Source organism: Temnothorax nylanderi, unplaced genomic scaffold (genome assembly GCF_030848795.1).
Source record: "Temnothorax nylanderi isolate EJ_2023f unplaced genomic scaffold, tnyl_v1.0 TNYL_tig0090_pilon, whole genome shotgun sequence".
Lineage (NCBI taxonomy): Eukaryota > Metazoa > Arthropoda > Insecta > Hymenoptera > Formicidae > Temnothorax > Temnothorax nylanderi.
Genome location: NW_027249152.1, coordinates 46,732 through 67,056, shown reverse-complemented (window position 1 = coordinate 67,056; position 20,325 = coordinate 46,732). Strand labels below are relative to the sequence as shown.

At 44.7% G+C, this 20,325-nt stretch overlaps 1 protein-coding gene and 1 long non-coding RNA gene across 6 annotated transcripts; one reads left to right on the top strand and one right to left on the bottom strand.

Annotated features, from left to right (window-relative positions):
- Window positions 1-63: 63 nt before the first annotated feature.
- LOC139774929 (uncharacterized) lies at window positions 64-2,578 on the bottom strand. The gene is made up of 3 exons (XR_011718714.1): window positions 2,452-2,578; window positions 622-710; window positions 64-549 (listed from the first exon to the last, which is right to left on the bottom strand). It is a non-coding gene; the product is annotated as an uncharacterized lncRNA (long non-coding RNA).
- A 245-nt stretch (window positions 2,579-2,823) lies between these two features.
- Rno (uncharacterized) lies at window positions 2,824-19,965 on the top strand. Of its 5 annotated transcripts, none has more exons than XM_071710468.1 (10): window positions 2,824-3,014; window positions 4,657-4,708; window positions 4,797-5,311; window positions 5,413-5,569; window positions 6,054-6,206; window positions 6,355-6,642; window positions 6,832-7,005; window positions 7,097-7,263; window positions 7,733-7,856; window positions 7,938-19,965. In XM_071710468.1, exons 3-10 carry the CDS (start codon window positions 4,854-4,856, stop codon window positions 15,207-15,209), a joined length of 8,793 nt encoding a protein of 2,930 aa, XP_071566569.1. In that variant the 5' UTR covers window positions 2,824-3,014; window positions 4,657-4,708; window positions 4,797-4,853; the 3' UTR covers window positions 15,210-19,965. The 5 variants fall into 5 exon arrangements, with proteins under 5 accessions (XP_071566569.1, XP_071566566.1, XP_071566570.1 ...); XM_071710465.1 differs by having other exon boundaries at window positions 2,824-3,026; XM_071710469.1 differs by having other exon boundaries at window positions 2,824-3,071.
- Window positions 19,966-20,325: the final 360 nt, after the last annotated feature.

The window sequence follows — 20,325 nt, the reverse complement described above, 5'->3', positions numbered from 1 at the left end:
CTATCAACCTTGACTAGAAACATCATGCGGTTATCTATCTATGGATCTATTTGCAAAATGTAATACACTTTCATATTCCAAGCTTTATTACTCCATAATATTTCATATCATGTTACAGACGGGAAAATTAATTTAACAAATTTTTAATATCGTGTATTATTGTGAGACAAATAGTGAATAAAAATACCGATATCATCTTGACACGCAAATATTGAAATAAGAGAATTTATTTAGGCGTGACAAGAAATTCAGGAATTCAGAAATTTCATCAAAATCTAAATCACAAAAATCGAGGTACAGAATAAAATGTAATGGATCTAATATTTTCGAATATTTCTACTCGTCTGATATTTTTATAGTCAAGAGTGCAAGAGTATATGATGCGAATATATTAGCATTTTGGGTCCGCCTCGCAGAAATATAAGTGCTATATGTTCTGAAGGTGACAGATTTAGCCAGAACTTTTGTATGTTATCTTTGCCGACTATGGGATGTTTGTTGCATACTAGCATAATAGTGTTGTCCATGTACATACATACTTGAGACCATCTGAAATTACACACACATACAATTAATATATACAATCGAGGGAATACGTTTGGCAATATTGTTGTTACTTACATCTCTGTTTGTCCAGGTACTCGTAGTGCAGTTTCGTGAATCCCTTCATACTTTCACAGGCCCAGATCGACTTCATAATCTTGTAAGCTCTGCGAAAGTGAACGTAGATGTAAGGACCATGGTGTAATCAAATATATAATCAAACATTTGAAATGTGTGTAATGCATCAGCGTAACTGTCACGCGTACGCTTTCAGAAGTTCTAACTTTATAAAAATATAATGGCTAGAAGGATAAATCGGCAATTTATTTATCGTATCGTTAGCCGTATATTTTAATAATATTAAAATATATTAATGATAAATAGATTTAGGTGTAATCGATTAGCAAGGAGCTAGAATTAATTTGTAAATCGTATAGTAGATTTTTATTTTCATTTTTGTCGTGTGTAATATGAGCGTGTTGCTCATTAATAATTGATACATTTGTTACCAAAACCACACGCATCAGATATACATGATATATTTAAGAACATTTGATTTTTTTTACTAAATCTTTTTAGTATCATCTACTATCTGGAGAACACGCAACACGTAAGTGTGAGTTTTGCATGAGTTTAACATAATGGCTCATATACAGGTGACGATCGATTTTATTTAAAAATAAAATACTGGTCTGTCTAAATATCAAATATAAAATTAAATTAATTTTGCTAAATCTTTTTACTATTATATCTATCCATCTGGATTCTGGAGTATACTATCTGGAGTATATAGGATATTTAGTAATTACCATGCCCCGCCTCTCGTGGGCAGGTATATAGAGCAGGTTGAACTGAATAGAAAAGTCCTTTATTGTTTTGCAATAAATAATGAGAAATTAAGATTCTATTTACTCAACTAAAAATGATATTAATTATTAAAAATAAAATACAGGTCTGTATCTAAATATATATCTATATTTTAAGATTCAAATAATTTTATATTTCATAGAATTCTGCAAATCATTTTTTTTAGATGCAGGAGCAACTCGAGCGAATTCGCAGTTAAAGTATTAATCAACACCTTCCGTGCCGCGCTGTTTCTGCGCGATTTTTCATCCAGTTCAAATGAAACTTTGCAATCTTTTCAACAAGCGTTTGCGATTGCACGTATTGTAAAATGGCCCTAAGATGATAGGGAACGATGTATGGCGCGCGTAGTAGCCAGTCGGCTTTCTACTTTGCAAAGATAACTAGGTATCAGGGTGAGACGATTGGTCGGGGAGATGGAAATTCAATAGAAGGAAGAGGACGAAGAAAATAAGGCTGCATAAAAATAAGGAATGTTCTATTTAATTAAATTTCTTACACCGTTTATCTTTTCTTCTTTTCTCTCCACATTAAAGAGTAAAAGAGAGTTGAGCTAAAAGGAAAACAGACCCAAGGCTATAAATAGGCTAAAAAAAGATTTGCGTTCTCGCTGTACGGCGAAAAAATAGGCCTGTTCTTTTTAGTTGAACTTGTCGTACGTCGTACGGCTCTTTTCTCTTTTTCTTTTCACGTTGGTGAGAGAAAAGCGTGTCGAGCTAAAAAGAACCTCTGGCCTCGCGCATCTCCTATATTTTCCTCCGCACTTTACTCCGTTTCGGATTTCGGAGGATCGCGCGGTCGCCGACGCCGACAGTGCCGAGAGTGCCGACAGGTGGCGCGGGGGCCGGGCACACCTGTCGTCGGCCGTCGGCTGGCGATCTCACGGGCTTTACGTGAGCCGTGCGCGGGCGACGGCGAGATCGCGAGATCTCGCTGGGTCGGTCACGTGACACTGTACTTCCACAGTTATTTTTTCAGGCATGATGGCGCCAAACGCCAGTATTCACTTTTATGTAAATATATTATTGATTTGGTGCGTACCGCGATCAAGCACGAGAGTTCGCCGTACCGCGGCCGGCCGTCGAAAGTAGCCCCGTCGCGGAGTATGCGCGCGGACCGCCGGCGGAGTGAGTAACGGACTGGCCCTGTGGCCGCCCGCCTGGAATCGCTAATGAGGACATGTTGGTTAGGCTGCCGTGACAGAGAGAGAAAGAGAGAGAGAGAGAGAGAGGACGAGGCCGTTACGCACTTGCGAGACAGGCGCCCGTCGGCGTGTACGCTGTGGCACGGGAGCGCGCACGGCGACCGCCGGCGGCCCCGCGGCCGGTTTTCACGCCCGCTCGCGATCACGTGCCGCCTCGCGCGCGGAAATATATCCGGCTAATAGATCAATAATAAGGTATTTAATGGTCTTCCCGAGTGTGTGTGTGTGTGCGCGCGGGGGAGACTTGTGGTGGAGTAGTGCGCGCGACGCTGCTGCCATCTGTATTGTCAATGTTGTCGGCCAGCAGCAGCAGCAGCAGCAGCACCAGCAGCAGCAGCAGCAGCAGCAGCACCACCACCACCAGCAGGAGCACCAGCACCAGCAGCAACGTAATGGAGCCGTGAGCATTCTCGTAAGCCGTACGCAATTGCATCACCGTGCCGACCGTCATCTCCCCGTGTGTATACAATGAGATTTAACGCCGACCGCGGCCCGCTCGACCGTCGACACGTGCAGTGAGTGTGAATGTGTGGCCCCGTTAAAAACGCCGCCGAGAGCCGAGAGAAGCTACGCGAGAGCGCGATCGCGGAGAGCGCCCCGCGTTCTCTCTCTCTCTCTATCCTGCGCGTCCAATGTTTACATGATCGTGGTTCCGACGGGACGGCGATCGCGGCAGATCGCGGCGATGACCGTCGGCGCTTCCGCGCGCGCGGACCCCCAGCGGCCGTCGTCCGTCGCCGTTCGCGCCCCGCGTCGCGGTGCGCCACGCGAGAAAACCACGGGCCGTCGCGCCCCGCGGCCGCCGGGACCGCGGCGACACGCGCATCCACTATCCAGTCGCGGTGCTGCGTTTTTTATAACCTCTTTTCCTGGACCCCGCGTCGAGACGCGAGGATCCGTCACCGCGAGTTGTCGGTGGTCCCCCCCCTCCCCCGCTCGCGTGTTTACAGCCGACGGCGACGACGCGCCACGTTAGTGGTGTCGCGCGCATTGGAAAAATGCCGCTCCGCCGAGCGAGCTGTCGAGGATATGCCCGACCTGACATTTGCCCCCCGCGCTCTGGCTGGGCGCGATTCCAAATCCCTCCTCGCGCGACGCGCACCTCCGTCACCGTCGGGACTATGTCGTTCTTGTCCTTAACCCTTTACGTGTATCGCGCGAATCGTTGCTCTCTCTCTCTCTCTCTCTCTTTCTCGCCGCTCTCGCCGTCACGTTAGTCACGTAGTGAACTGACAGCATCTAAACGTCAAGTTCGGTGCACGCGAGCGATTTGTATATTTATCTCTGGAGCCAAGACTCGTGAAACTGTGCCTATTCCTTATTCCTTGCGGTAGATTGATCGTGTGCGTGAAGAGCACATTGATAACCCTTTCTCTTTTGATCCTTTTAATGCTTTTCGTAAATGTGTCACATTTTTTGAATGTTTTCTTACTTTAACGTTCTTGCACTTGGCCCCCTGTCTGTTTTTTTTCCTTTTTATTTGAGATCTGAATCTTCTGTATATCACAAGGAACATACATATATATATTATTCCTTGTATATTTTGGACATTTTCTCTTATCAGTCTCGCATTTGTCTCTCGTGCTTCGTTTGCTTCCTTCCATTTCAGAGATATAAATCTTCTGTATGTCAAATATCTATATCACAAAGCATATGTTTTCTTTCTTTCTAGTTAAAATATGTATACGAATTACTCTAGATGTAGAATATTTTACACAGAATATTAAGATTAAATAAGAAATAAGATTTCTACGATATTGATCAAGAATTTAAATGACAACGTAAAACCCCAAACAAAGTTAATGACCAACAGATAAAATTGTGAATCGTTATGTCAAGTTTTAGATATTAATGGAACAAACCGGTTTGCGACCTAGTGTTATTTTCTAAAATTACCTTTCAAACGATTGTCTTCTACTAAACCACACATCTCCTTGCGTCATATGTAACTTACAAGCAAAAATATCTGTCTATATTGTCACATAATTTTTACTAAGTTGTAAAATATTTTGAAATCAAGCGCCACTGTTTTTATGTTTCAGTTCTGAAGATAATCTGCTTTCCAGATAATAAATATATATGGATAACTATGTAGTAAGTTTATTTTTACATAATATTTTTCAAAATATACATCAGAGAGAAAAGAGAAATGCTCAAAAAGTGTGCAATTGTTATATTTCAGGGTGTACACGGTTCACCTGCATGTGCCACGTATCACTAGCTTATTTGGCATAGTAGAATGGCACAACGAGGCAAGAGGCATAGAAACGACAATGATCTGGCGTCTTGTCCGGGCGCTATTAAAAGGCGCAAATGTAGATTGGGCCCAGCTGCCACTGGTTCATCGGCACTGGCAGCGACCATGGGGCCCTCAGAAGAAGAGGAAACGATGGCGTCATCGAGCCAAGGGGGAGCACCCTGGACCGCCCGATCTGTCAGTGATATCAAGATTCCCAGTATATACAATCGATCGTCCGCGGAAGCACCAGCGGAGTTATTTCGTAAAGACCTGATCAGCGCGATGAAATTGCCAGACAGTGAACCATTGAGTCCAAACGAGTATTGGGTTATAACTGATCAGTGGAAACAGGAGTGGGAAAGAGGTGTTCAAGTACCCGTTAATCCGGATTCTCTTCCCGAACCGACGGTTACTGTTACGCAGGCGTCTCCTTTGAAGTTACAAGCTGAATTCAAATTGTGAGTGCATAATGTGTGTCATTCTGTATTATGTGAGATACTTTGGTTGTCAGAAATCACTAGAACGTGGTGTAATAACACAATCGTTCTGTGTTTTTCAGGCCTAAAAAGTTAGTAAGAATATCTCGTGATGATTATTTTAACTCGGAGGATCATCATTTAAGTACTACTCCAGGAAGAGCGGAGAAAGCCTGTGCTTACGACCTCGATGATACTGACATTGCCTGGTTGGAAGTATTCAATGGTGAACGAGCACAGGTACAACTAATTATTTATGGCTATGATAAATCAAATGACATTTCTTTTAAATTAATCTTTTAGTTTTGTGTATAAAGAATCTGTATAAAATATCTTAAAGAAAGTACATTTAAAAGATATATAAGGTATAAATGTTATATAAAATTATATTGTAAAAAATAAGACAAAGTAAGATGTTTTAGTGCATCTTCTTTCTATTGAAAGGAAAATATTGAAATTTTAGATAATTCCTGATTCCTAAATGAAACAACACTGATATTTGTCGTAAAGGAGGATTCAAAGCCAATCAAAATATTTAATATTTTTGAAATTGTTTCTAATGACATAATTTGAAAACATTTTTACGATTATTATTGGAAAATTAATGACAGATATTTATGCAATCAACAGAAGTTGTTCGACAATTATGGTTCTTATTAGTTCTTTTTTTATATCTTGTATAGTATTCATGCATTAATTGACATTTTATGTTAAAATTATTCAGGCTGGACAACCGCCGGTTACGGAATCGCAGTTGGAACGTGTCATAGAAGAATTGGAAGTGCGATGTTGGGAAAGGATTCAAACAATCGTGAAGAATGAGGAGGGGCTTGGGATTGAGTATGACGAAAATGTTATTTGTGATGTTTGCAGATCGGTGAGTGATTTATTTATTTTTATACAATATATTCAGAATTTTTGGAATATATGTAAAATAATATATTGTACGTTTCTCACACGCGTACGATATACATTTTAATTGGTGTTGGATTTTCCATAATACATGTGAACAATTTTTATGATAGCCGGATTCCGAGGAGGGTAACGAGATGGTATTTTGTGATTGTTGCAACATATGTGTACATCAAGCTTGTTACGGCATTACTTCGATACCCGATGGTTCCTGGTTGTGTAGAACTTGTTCGTTAAGTCAAAGACCCGACTGTGTATTATGCCCTAATAAGGGAGGTGCAATGAAGTGCACACGGAGCGGTCAAAAATGGGCTCATGTCTCGTGTGCACTTTGGATTCCCGAAGTTAGCATTGGTTGTGTAGAGAGAATGGAACCAATTACAAAAATATCCAGTATTCCGGTAAATAACAATCTTATAATTATTGAGATCTAGTTATATTATTTTCATCATCATTCAAATTCAGATCAATTTTTGAAACATTTATTGTATATTCTAATATTATATACAATTTAAATATTTCAAATTTACTTGAGATCTCTTTACCGTGATTCTGGATACAAATTGATTGAGTGTAATAACGAATTGCAGCAAAGTCGATGGGCCTTAATTTGCGTTTTATGCCGTGAACGTGTGGGTGCTTGCATCCAGTGCAGTATAAAGACATGTAAGACAGCGTATCATGTCACATGTGCTTTTAAATATGGGTTAGAAATGAAGGCTATTATCGAGGACGAAATGGCAGATGACGGTGTAAAATTAAGGGTAAGCTATCATACGCGATCGAATTAATGCATTGAAATCCATTACTATTACGCGACTACAACAAATCAATCTGATAATTTCGTGTTTCTAGTCGTATTGTCAGAAGCACAGTAGAACAAATACAAAAGACAAAGTTGGCGTTGGCGGTAGCGTAGGAAGTGGTGGGAAGGGTGGGTCAGATTCTGAGGATGGTGAATCCAGACGACGAAAACGGAAAGACATGACTTCTGAAGAAAAAAATCAAGCACGCGCAGCAAAGTATGTGACATCATTTTTTTATATGCTTTTTGAAATTATATTGAAACCTACAAACTTATGGATACATTAGCTAAATTTTATTAAATATTAAATTTTTAAAATCATTTTTAAAAATAATGCAATAATAAAATTTTATATAAACCATAAGGAAAGATACTTTTTAATAAATATCTATATACCTATGTATCTTAATATCTATATATATTAATGAACTATATATTAATACTTGTGTTTTATGTATTTTATAAAGAATTGAGGACCGTCTACAATAGCCGTAAGAATATGCAGTAAGACGTAAGCAGTAAGCTACTGGCTAATGGAATTTTTACAATTCAAGAATAATCGACTGTGGTTGGTCAATAGTTTACTGCTTACGTCTTACTGCATACTCTTACGGTTATTGTAGACGGTCCTTTAATCTTTTCTAAAATTATATTATAGAAAGTAATATGTGTTGTTTCCATATTAGGCTGCAAGAAATTGAAGCGGAATTTGATAAGCATGTTAGTATAAAGGACATTACTTCCCAACAATTGGATATAGATCCTGACAGCATCATATACATATATAACTATTGGAAATTAAAGAGACGAGTAAGTCGTCGATATAAATTTGTAGTTACAAGAGTATCATGTTGGATATGGTTTGTAATTCGCGTGTATATTATTTTTTAGGCCGGTCATAATAAACCATTGTTAGCTCCTCGTTGTGGTGAACTGTCGAGCGCAGGAGCACGCGCTCAGGGTCAAGCGGCCGACGTAGAAAAAATGCGTACGTTTGTGCAACTGCGACAAGATCTGGAACGCGTACGAAATTTGTGCTACATGGTCGGTCGTCGCGAGAAACTCTGTCGTACTTTCCTGAGACTACGCGAACAAACCTTTCACAAGCAGGCAATGGTGATGGCCGGACCGCCACTATCTCCAACGACGGCTGCCGCTATTGTCGAGGCCAATCACGGGCCTTCGATATACGATCGTCTCTATTCCCATCCCGATGCCGAGGATCACACACATGACTTCAACACAATACTCGCCCGGATCAAAGTCGAGTCGCCCACGCCAGCGTCTAACGATGAAAAGAAAGTACAACCGGACTTCAACGGTGCGTCCAATAAGAAACCCTACTTCAATGGTTCGGTCAGAGGGAAGAGCTTGTACGGAAGTGATTTGTCGTCAATGAGTAGTAGTGAGACGGACGCGGTGAAGACGGAAAGAAAAACTACTGGCAAATGCACGAACAAGTCTAAGACTCTGAAAGTCGAGACCGAATCGACCTCAGAAGATGAAGGGAATACAATGTCGAAGAACAAAACTCCCGCCAGACGAAAAACAAAGAAGAATGCGCCGGACAGGCCACGAGCCTGCAAATTGCGCGAGAGCAGTGAGAGTGATAAGTTAGATATGGTGAATAGATCGCGTTCTTTGCAGCACATGGAACTTGGTAGTTCCGACAGCGAGAGCGACGAATTGAGCACCATTGAGTTGCCATTGAGCACCAACGCCGGCTCTCGTCTCGGCCCATCAGCAGCTTCTGCCATATATTCGGATACTGATTCGGATTCGCAGGAGCATCATTCCCACTCGGCCGTACTTATCACAAAAGCTGCGGTGAAGGAATTCTCAGCAGCGGATATATCAAAGAATTCGCAGAAAAACTTTACATGTAAGGATGCCACGAGATCAGACTATCAGGATGACTCCACGAAGAACAAGGAGAACGTGAAGAACTCCAAGAAGAAGGAATACATACCATCCGCTCTGATAGTTCCGCAGCGACAAGCGGCGAAGAAGGCATCGGAGATCATGCAGCGAACACAGGGTAAGAAGGAGAATACCGCGAGCGAGCCCGTAGAGTTCGTGAAGTCGCCCGGGGAGCCTTTGAAACCGACTAAGGAGAAGCCGTCTGGCAAGAAACAGCGTGACAACAAGGCGCCAAAGGACGCCAAGAACAATGACGTCTATGATTTCGACAAGGAGTTCGGTGACGGCACGGAGATCCGCCTTCCGGCTTACGTGCCGCAACGACAGGCTGCAAAGAAAGCCGCAGAGCACATCAAGAGCGGTATGGGCACGAAACCCGCTCCAGCGGATCTCGAAACCGCAGACGGGAAACCAAAGAAGGAATTGCCGGACGGCGGCAAGAGGAAAGAGATCAAGAAGGAGGAATCGCCCAAAAAGGAGGAGCTGCCGACGCGAAAGGAGGAGTCACTGTTGAAGGAGAGACGGGGAAAGAAACAGGTGCCTGAGAGCAGCAATAGCGAGAGCAGCAGCAGTGATAGCAGCAGCGGTAGCAGCTCTTCGGAGAGCAGTAGCGATTCCGATGTAGCTAAGAGTCCAATGCAAAAGATGTCGAGCACCGCTAAGGAGCCGGCTTCCTCTTCAACCACTACCAATACCACGTCCTCTGAAAGTGATAACGGTAATCAGGTGAAGAACAAAACTGCGAATAAACGGCAGACAATGAATAAAGTCGCAGACGAAACGGTCGAGTCTGAGAAGAGAACTGTCGCGGGGCGGAAACTCAAGAAGCTGCCCGATAAGAAGCTTAAAACTTCCGACGGGCGGCATGGACCCGAGTTTCAGCCGCCGCTTACTGAGAGAGAAGAATCAGGTAGAACCGCAGTACCTAAGGAGCAGCAACAGGCTCAACAACAACAACAGCACCAGCACCAGCAGCAGCAGTCCGGTAAGAAAGCTGATCAAAGAGACACATCCAAAAGATCAGCATTCTTGCAATCACAACAGCCAGCTGACCAAAGTGTGCTCGGTGGCTCTCGAAATAATGATGGGCTACGAAGTGTTTCTGGGGCCAAGTCTACCAAAAAATCAAACCAGTCTATTAAACAGACACAACAGCAACAGTCTACTCTCAGAAGCAAAGAGGACAGCGGCGGAGCAACGTCCAGAGCGAAGTCGGAGACGCGCAAACGAAAATCAAGCGAGATTACCGCAAAGGAGGACAAGGGTAACAAGGAAACGTCCCCGATCAAGAAAGTGGAAAAGAAATTAATGGAGAAGATAACCAAGGAAACCGAGAAAGATAACAAACATGATACTACTAGTATTAAACATGTCCCGGATTTCGTGGAACCTCCGAAACCGACTGAGAATACTCCTAAAGTGGATGACAAGAAGATTAAGAAAACAAGTAATAAGAATGCGATCAATACGCTGGAGGAGGAGATGAAACAGCGACGGGCGGAACGAGACAGTCCAAAGAAGTCATCGAGGGGACTGGACAAGCTTCTTGAAAAACGCGAGCACCTTGACAAACTGTCGAGGAGCAGGATTGCCATTCAGCAGGAGAGATGTAACGAGGAGAATAAAGACGCGAAAATTGTGGCATTCGTCGCAAAGGAGACTGTCAAGAGCGAGGACATTAAGAACCACATGAGCGAGGAAGTCGCGGTGCTAGATACCATGAAATTGGAAAAAGAAGACGTAAAGAAGAATGTCGAGAATACGTTGGAGAAACCTACGGACAGAAAGAAGAAGGCAGACCGGAAGCTCGAGAGCGAGACGCAGGCTGCTGTCGAGATGATCACGGTCGAGGACAGCGTCGCTAAAGAGTCAAACGATAATATTTGTTTGAGGTCGATGCCCGATAAAGTCTCTACCGCATTAATAGAAAACGTGACAGCCGAGAAAGAGTGTCAGCAGAAGAGAAGAAAGTCCGTAAATCGTTCTATCTTTTCGCCGCAACACGGCAGCAAGGATCCCAGCGTGTCGGAGCTGTTCGACTTCGATCAGGACATGTTGACCGACGATATGGTGAACGATGACGGCTTCAACTTACCGCGCGACGAAGAGCGAGGAGCGGCGCCGCTCTCGTTCTCTTTCAACAACGATCTTTGGTTCAAGGAGGACTCGAAGGAGGACAGTGCGCGAGAGACGCTGCATCTGGTGGAGAAGCTGCGTATGGAATTATCGAAGAAGTCGAATTCTAGTCAGTTCGAGTTAGAATCCACTCCGGCGGAAGAGGAGCTTCCGAAAAAAGAGGAGCCGCCTCTTCATCCAGTTGAGAAACCAACGGAAGAGCAGCCGCTGCTTCAGGAGAAGGTCGACGTGCAGGAACAGCAACAAGTGGGACAGCAGCAGCAATCAGTCGTGCAATCGGTCGAGATTAAGATCAACAGCGGTTCGGAACCCCCACAGATGTCCGAGGATCTCACATGCAAAAACCATAGTATGGAGGATAAGAGAAAGCCTTGTTACTCGAGCAATAGCAACAACGAGCATTACATGTACGGAAACGAAGAGCGCGAGACGGCGAAAGTGACGGTGGTGGAGCGCGCGAAGCTCGATAGAGCCGAGGCGGACGAGAGATGGGTACCGCCGAGCATGGACAATTTCAATCCGAGCGACGTGCAACATCTGAACACGTTGATCGACAATCAGAACCACCGTTACGTCGCCGCGGCCGCCGCTCATCAATTCTCGAATGATATCGGCGCCGTGATTCCAGATCCTACGGCGAATCCAGACGCAGCTCTAGTCGCGCACCTCCAGCTCAACATGCAGGACCAGTATCTGCAGCTGCAACAGACGCATCCGATGGAGCGGGTGCAGCAGCATCTCGAGGCGCAGCACGTTGCGGCACAGGAGCAGTCGCGTGTGCAGTCACTCGCGATGATGGATCAGCAGATGGCAGCGGCCGGTACGGGAATACCGGCACAGATTGTCGACGAGATCACGCCTATGGAGTTGGTAAATCGTCATCTAATCAGCCTGCCCAACTCGGAGGACGATCAGGGCAGCGAGATGGACCGCGTGCTGGACAAGGAGGATGTCTCGTCGGATATCAGACAGGACTATACGCAGAGCGGCTCGCCCTACAACGAGCTCAACGGTCGACCAGACACGCGGTGGGCCGAGAGTCAGGTTTTACCCTCGCGCCGGTCCACGTCATCGTCTATCACATCCGCGTCTTCCGCGGAGGAGCACGCGGCTATTCCCCCTTACAAGAACGTACCTCCGATATCCTATCCGCCGATGGACGTGGCGCCTTACCATTCATACTCGGAGACGAGCTCTTACGGTGCCGGAGCTGTCTCGCTGTTTCCACCGCAATCCTGTGCTGCCCCGTTGCCCTATCCGTCGCCGTTCCCGCCACCCTTCGGCGCCCCTTTCCCGACGTCGCAGTCTATGCTGCCGCATGTACCGAAGCCGCTCGAGGAGTCGCTCAACATCGGGGCGTCGCCGTGCACCGCCGCATTTACCTCGTCGTCGCATAACATGGCCCTCACCGCGGCCATGGTATCGCCGACGAAGGTAACTACGCCGCCGCCTCCGGCGCCGCCACCACCATCGGTGTCGCAGCAGCAACAACCGCAGCAGCAACAGCAGCAGGTACCACCGACACAGCCGTCTTCGGAAGCGCCGCCATCGTCAGGGCACCCGCCGTCTTTGCTGTCGCAGCCGGTTAACTCGCCTGCTGTACCGGCATCTTTCCTCAATACTATCGCGGAGACGCAGGTCAACAACGAGGCTGTCGTGGAGAACATAGCGGAAGTACTTAGCGCAGACAAGAGCGCGCCGCCCGGTAAGAAGTCGCCGTCGAAACCGACGAGAACGTCCGCCAGGGTGACGTCCTTGCAGGGTAAATCGCCCGGTAAATCGCCGCGCCAGGAAACCACGAAATCCGCGCCGAGCTCTCGCGGTCGCAGCAGGAGTTCCAAGGGATCTCAGCCGAGTTACCGGGGTCGCGGTCGCGGCCGGGGACGGGGACGCGGTAGGACCAACCAGAACCCGTCGATCACGATGGTGCCGATCTCAAACGCGCTGCACAACGACGACTCGATCCAGAACAAGCTGGTCGGCACCGTGTACGACTTCGACTCGGACGACGACTCGGCGAACGAGACTAACATCGCGGACCTGAGGACGATGCGCGAGCGCAAGAAGTCCACCGACGTGAACGAGAAGAATCGTGCGAGCGAGCCTCTCGGCGGCATGGCGAACGACGGTGGCATCCAGTCCCATCTGTCTAGTCCCACGCTGCACACCGTGAAGAAGTATGCCGACGATAAGAAGCTCGCGTCACCGGCGGCGCACCACGATCATCAGACCGCTATAGCGAAATCCGAGTCGAGCACCAGTCATCAGTTTGCCGACTGTATGCCGCTGTTACCAGGTCCGGTCGATATGCGTACGTACAATTCGACCGTGGACCAAGCGAGCTCGTTAGTCCACGGTCAGCCGTATGGCAATCATTTGTTAGGCAGCTTCGCCGCGAGCGTAGGTGCGGACTCGAACCTGCCGGAGCTCGATGATTTGCTGCACGGGGACTGCTGCGTGTTGAAGAAGACCGCCGGTAAACAGCAACAGCTCGCGAGCGGCGGGTTCGAGGAGCCGTGCTCGAAACCAGGCTTCGGCGACCAGTCGACGATAGACCCGTCGTCCGCGTCCAGCTTCGACGCCAACAAGGTTTCCCTAACCGATTCGAGGAATCAACTGAAGGTAAAGATCAAAGGCCCATTTCTTGACGCGAACTATACGCCATCAGTACCACCGCTGGTCCAGCAAACGCCGGTGATAATTCCTCCGGCCGCGACCAGCGCGTCTGCTGCTTCAGGCACATCGAATCTACGTCGCATGCGAAAGAAGGAGCTGTTGCGCCAATACTGCTCGCAGGACATGAACATGGATGATCCTGCGGGCGGTAGCGTTACCTCCGCGCCTATCATCATTCCACCCATCAATCCAAATCGTACGGTCATCACCATCCCTAAAGCCGTAGCTTCGATGACAAGTATACCAACTCGTGAAGACTACAAGGCGGTCGTCGATGCGAATATGGAGAAGAAACGGCGGAAGGAGCGCGGCGGCGGTGGTAATGGCGGCAGTGGCTTCCTCGACGTAGTAGCTGGCGAAGAGGAGAGCAGTTCCGATAGAAAGCGCGGTCTTATGGTTGGTACGGTCAGTGATCGTAGAAGAGGCAGGCAAACCAGACCGACCGCCACCACGGTCACGAACAGCGCCGGCCCGCCGAAGCTGAAGATTAAGATCGGTAACAGTATAATTGGACAAGAGATAGGTAACGCGCAGGACGATCGTAGCAGGATAAGGCCGCCGAAGAAGCGACTGAGCAGCATCCCGAGCACGCCGAGCATGGAGGAGCTCCGTCGCGAGAGCATGAAGTTCCGCAAGATGATCATGGCGGGCTTCGACAACGACGAGAAGACGAAGAACAAGCGCGACAAGAACGGCAAGCGGAAGAAGCGACAGTCCAGCAAGAAGGAGGCGCGGGTGCAGATCCTGGAGGGCGGCGCCGCGACGCCCAAGCTCATTATACGGCTGGGCAAGCCGGCGGGCGCCAACTCCTCAGCGACCAACGACGCGGCGAGCAACGCGCCGGCCACCGGCGACGGGGACGACAATCAGCGGCAGGCGTCGTCGGACACCAAGGACAGCCGAGTGGGACCGCCGCCGCCCGAGCCCGTCAAGGAGGAGGCAGGGGTCTACTCGATGGAGGGCGGCGTCGACGAGAAGCAGCCGACCGACCCGAACACAGGCACCACCGCCCTCAGGAACATCCGTTCGGCGAAGGTGACGCCGATTCGATTAAAACTGACCCGCTGTCAGGAGGGCTACGAACTGAAGGATCCGGTGGTAGCGAGTAGCGCGAGTGTGGACGACGATGGTGGTAGTGGTAGCAGTACTAGTGCGACGACGACGACGGTAACGTTGGTGAACTCGGCGGCGCCGTTGCCGATCGGCGGCGCCGAGCTGGAGAAGGCGACGACGGTGGCGGCGGAACGTTTGCCGGCCACCGACGTCGCCGTCCCCGTCGCCCAGACGAGAACCGAGCAAGAGGAGCAGCAGCCGCCGTGCATGGAGAAGCAATCTTCCAAAGAGGATATTCCATTGCTGCCTCAGTCCGCGAATCACAACTCGCCGGGGTGTCCGCCCGCACCGCTCCCGCAAGGATGCCAAGTTAGGTGATAATTAATGATAATTGTATAATACGGTAATTTAGTGATCCTTTCTTAGACGATTTTTCTGCGTGCGCGTGTGTGTTACGTACACGTGCCATCGGCATCGCACCACTTGCCGTGACCGCGTCTACGTAAGATATATTCGCTGAACACACACAGAATACGTTTCGCATACACTCATGTACACGTACATAACAAAATAGAAGGTGTATATTGTTCAGTACTGAGACAGAGACTCGGTAGAAACGTTGTAAGAGTGTAATATAAATTATTGATTATTGTAAATGATCTGAGGGTGAAGTGAAATTTCACAAAGTGCCCAAAATTTACTGCAAATACTAAAAGAACACGTGCATTTCGTCGGGTGTATCGACGGTCCACACTAAGGTGTCTCCCTCGTTGCGCGATCATTGTGTAACATCGTCTCTTATCTGCAGACCTTTGCGCGCACCCACTTTTCCTTCATAACACGGATCGTTTGGCCAATCAATTTCAATTAGAACAATACGCAATGTAGTATAGTAACCGTGTGACATCTCGATCAATTGTTTCTTTCGTTTTTACGGGCATTACACACATACACACAAGTCCTCTTCTAAAGATCTTTCAAAGATTTATAGAATCTCTTGTAAAGAGATTCCGAGAAGAGTATGCTTGCCGATCAACCATAACTTGTCGCTGTCATTTCCATTAACTGCACAACTATCTAACTATTTATTACTTAAGCCTATAGAAACAGTTTATAGAAACGGCCCAGGCTGAATTTCCTCCTTAACGTTTGTCGACGCGCTACGCTCAAAGATTTTTCTTACGCTCGTCGATGTGACCTCAAAGCAATATGATGATCAGGTGTGGACGTATGAATTGGTGCAACGTATTTAACGCACGAAGAACGAGAATAAAACTCATGTTCGAGCGCAACGATCGACACCTTAATGAGGTATCGCGACAGCGACGTAAAATTACCTTGTACAAGAAGCATATTTCTCAAATCACCGCTTAGGTCGTGATTTTTAAATGATAGTTATAACGAATTTTAATAAACCACCACAATACTATATAGTATATAATATTTCGATATACGATCGATATCGACTATGATGTGGCAAGGAAAACGTATACCAGCTGGACGTGAAGCATCAAATGAGAAAAGGGATACGCATAGTATTTTTTTTTATTTTCAGAACAAATCTTTTCATTATTATTTTTTTTTTACACACAAGCATATCCGTTTGTGCTTGAAAGAGAAAGAAGAAAAAGAGAAAAAAGGACGTGCTTTGACCGCGATTTGACAATTGGAACTTGCATGCACTCTCTTGCGTTTGACGATTAAACTCTGCAAGATAATGTGACGTATTTGCTCTCGTAAATCGCCCGTTCTTCTCTTTTATTTTCTTTCTTCCTTTTATTTTGTTTTCGCTTCACGCTGTGCAATCTGCACACACGATCGCAAAGTTAGACGCGAAATTTGAAGATATTTTTTTATTATATTTTTTTACACGTTATATATATATTATATTATAAATACATATATATTACGTATGCGCCTCTCGCGCGATTTGTTACATAGTTTTTTTATAGGATCCAACGCGTCATTATTAATCGTCACGATTATCTATTTTATCCCTTTTCACGTTGTAGCCCTGCTGCGTGTATTTATTTATGACGATCAATGTAAGGCGCTATTTATTCACTATGTATTTTCTTTCGAAAGCTCCCCAAGAACGGTTTTTAGACGATTTTTCAGTTCTCTTTCTCTCATCTTCTTTCTCTCTCTCTTTCTGTCTTTCCTTTTCTTTCTGTCTCTCTCTTCCCCCTTTCTCTCTTTCTCTCTTTCTGTTTAGTATTATCCCAATTATTATGTACCGCACGCTATTATTACTATTATTATGTATTTCTTCTCCTTTTTTGTATTAAGAAGTTTTAATCTCGCCACGTAGATAACAAGAGTTATGCGTATAAAATACTCATGGTTGATGAAGCGGCGTGCCATGTTTTGTAACGATATTAAAAAAAAAAGAAAGAAAAAGAATTGCGACCGAATTGCGGGTGTAAAAAGGGAAAGAGAAAAATTGTTTCCTTTCGGACATGCGTCACGTGCGTACATGATTCGACGAATCGCGTGAATCACACAAACATAAGTTAAAGATATTCCGTTAGATTTGTTTCGTACGAGGCCGAGGAACGACGCATCTTCGTCGTCATCATCATCATCATCATCATCAACAACTTCGCTCTTCGGGAAAGAAGATTCCTGCAAGGGTTGCCCGTGATTAATCCTTCGTTTTCTACTTGTCTACTGCATTTCAATACCAACAATATTAAATAGCTCTATTAATTCTAAAATACTGCGTTAAATTACAAATATATGTCTAAGCATGGAATATAAAATACATTTAAGGATAACAAATTTTTCGAGGGCATGAAAAATCATCGTTTCTGTGCGCGTTGTATGAATACTTACGTCTTTCTTTTTTTTTCTTTTTAAATAATTTATCACTCAACTGTAAAATCCGAAGAGCTGCAGTAACATATCGAGTTACACTTTACAAAGATGCATCCTGAAGAAAAGAGTGTACATGTAAAAGACATTGTGGAGAGAGATGTGTTTCTGAAAAAAAATCTAAAATCTTTCAGACATCTTCAAGACGCTCGTGTCTCTTTGTTATTGTATTTATTTATTTTTCTGTCGTGTCTTTTTGTTATCGTATCTCCAGGTACTGGTATGTAAAAGTATCGAGGAAAGGAATTGGAAATGGTAAAGCAATTAGGGTGTGAGACGTGACGAGGAAGATTGGCGACGACTGAAAGTCGATTGCGTGCAATCGGAGGGAGTGCGTTTGTAAAACGCGCAATAAGCGAAACTGAGATTGTTTACGTTTTTTTTTCAGTCCAGTTGCGCGCGCCGATGGGAGATCTTTACCGATTGCTGATCCCTTGCTAAACGTGCAATTGTTACGACGTCCGTAGGAAGGTCCTTCGTCCTGGTCCCCGCACATTATCGATTGTGGAGTGAAGAAAATCGTGGGAAGCCCGCGCGTATTAGGAAAGGCGGCGAATTTTTAATGATAACGAGGAAAATTCGTGTTTGAAGATGGGACAAAAGTGAGATAAAGGCGTTGAGGTAAAAGAACTGAGTGTGAAAAGCACGACGGGAGTACGGATAACGAAATTTCCAGGTGAGCTGAAAGTTATCCTGTTTAGAGAACGGTTTTCCACTCGCTTTTCACTCCGCAATTGTATAACGCGACGCGCAGGTTAAGAAGAAATTGTACATACTCGTGTATCTCAGATAGGATACAGGAATCTGTAATTGGTATGAAGCTTATATAACGGCTGTGTTACCGTACGGATCTTATCTTCCAGATGGTTTTTAGTTGCTCTCTTTCTTGGATGCGAGCGTATTCAAAAAATAAAAAAAAATTTAAAAAAAAATAAAAAAGATAAGTGCATGATCGCGCCGAAAGACTTTCGACACCTCTTCCAACAAAGATCGTTAATCATTTTTAAAAGGAAAAATTCTAGCGCGTCGTATTATCGATCGACGAACTTTTGGGGGTGGTTTGAAGATAAAAATGTAATAGATATAGCTAAAAGTACAGATAAAAAAAGGAAAACAGAAAAATTGACATCTCGGAGAAAGAATTCACTTCGCGAACGTCTCTCAGAATCTTCATCTCGATCGCCGGCAATTCTCTCGATCTCCTTCATTACGCACTCGAGGAAAGATCACGTGGATGTACTAAAAGAAAGTTAGTCGATTTTAACGAGCCGGCAAATCCTTGTAATCGAACGTTAAGAGTATCTTCCATGTACATTGCATACGCGAACGTTGGGCTAAAGGGTAAAATAGTCTTTTGCCGCGATCTTGCGATCCCATGAAAAAGGAAGAAGAGAGTGAGAAAGTGAGAGAGAGAAAGAGAGAAAGAGAAAATGGGTGAGTAAGTTGCATACATGGGAGAGTGAAAGAGAAAGAGAGAGAGAAAGAGAAAGGGAGAGAATGAGGGAGAGAGAGTTTGGCGATACCGTTTCGTCCCAATTCTTTATTGTCATAACTCTTTATTTTCTTGTTATGCAGCGCAAAAAGAATCAAATCAAATGAAGTATTGTTTAACGCGTCGGCGATCTTTGCGCGCTCGCCGTCGCCTTGAAATTCTCATCGATCGCGGAAACGAATCCTTCTCTGCGGTTCCTCCGGCGCGTGTCGCGCACGATCATCGACCGACCGCGAATCATCGATCAACGAGCCGACACGCGCACCGAATCGGTTTAAATGTTTCGCGAGCGAGAGGATTTTTCCAGACATACCTTCATACCTTACATATATAACGCATTGTACATTTTTTCAGTGATAAGAGCAGAGTTTTAAGAGCCTATATTGTACAGAATTATAAAGAATAAAATATTTGGTTAATTTTTAATCGTTTCTTACATGCGTATATATATAATAAAATAATAATTACTCTAATAACAAATAACGATGAATTTAATATTATATATATATATAAATACGAGTACATATATATATATATATAAATATATAAATATATAAATATGAACATATATATATATATACAAAATATAAATATATATAGATAATTTTATTATATAATACAAATGAGTAATATGATATTTAGTTATTGTATATAGTGTAAGAAAGAGCTGATCTTGTAAGATACAGATAAGGTGTTTTAATGTGCACATAGTCGCGTCATTGTCAATAATCATATTATTACGATTAATAATAATTACAGTTTTTTACATCTCGCGTTTCCTTATTCGACCTACACCCACAAACCTGTTATTTTTACACCCACGTTAATAAATTAACTTATACTGTCTTATTATTATACATATATGATACGTTAAATGGAAAAAAATAGAAAGTTCTATTGCAAGTTCTTTCTAAAAAATGTTTAATTCTCTTTTATGTCTGATAATCATCTTTTAGGTAAAATGCTACATCCATCTTCAACAATTTTTTTTAAAAAAAGCTTCTATTGCGATTTAATTCAATTAATTTAGTTGAGTAGTTTAATCTTCGCAAAGTGTAAAATCATGTCATATATTATGTATTAACGTCATTTCTTGGAACATATTTTATTTACTTTACGTAAGAACAT

Coding starts and splice junctions, on each gene's coding strand:
- Rno (XM_071710468.1), top strand. CDS start 4,854: ATGGCACAACGAGGCAAGAGGCATAGAAACGACAATGATCTGGCGTCT. Junction 6,643..6,831: donor CAAAAATATCCAGTATTCCG/GTAAATAACAAT, acceptor AACGAATTGCAG/CAAAGTCGATGGGCCTTAAT. Junction 7,006..7,096: donor ATGACGGTGTAAAATTAAGG/GTAAGCTATCAT, acceptor TCGTGTTTCTAG/TCGTATTGTCAGAAGCACAG.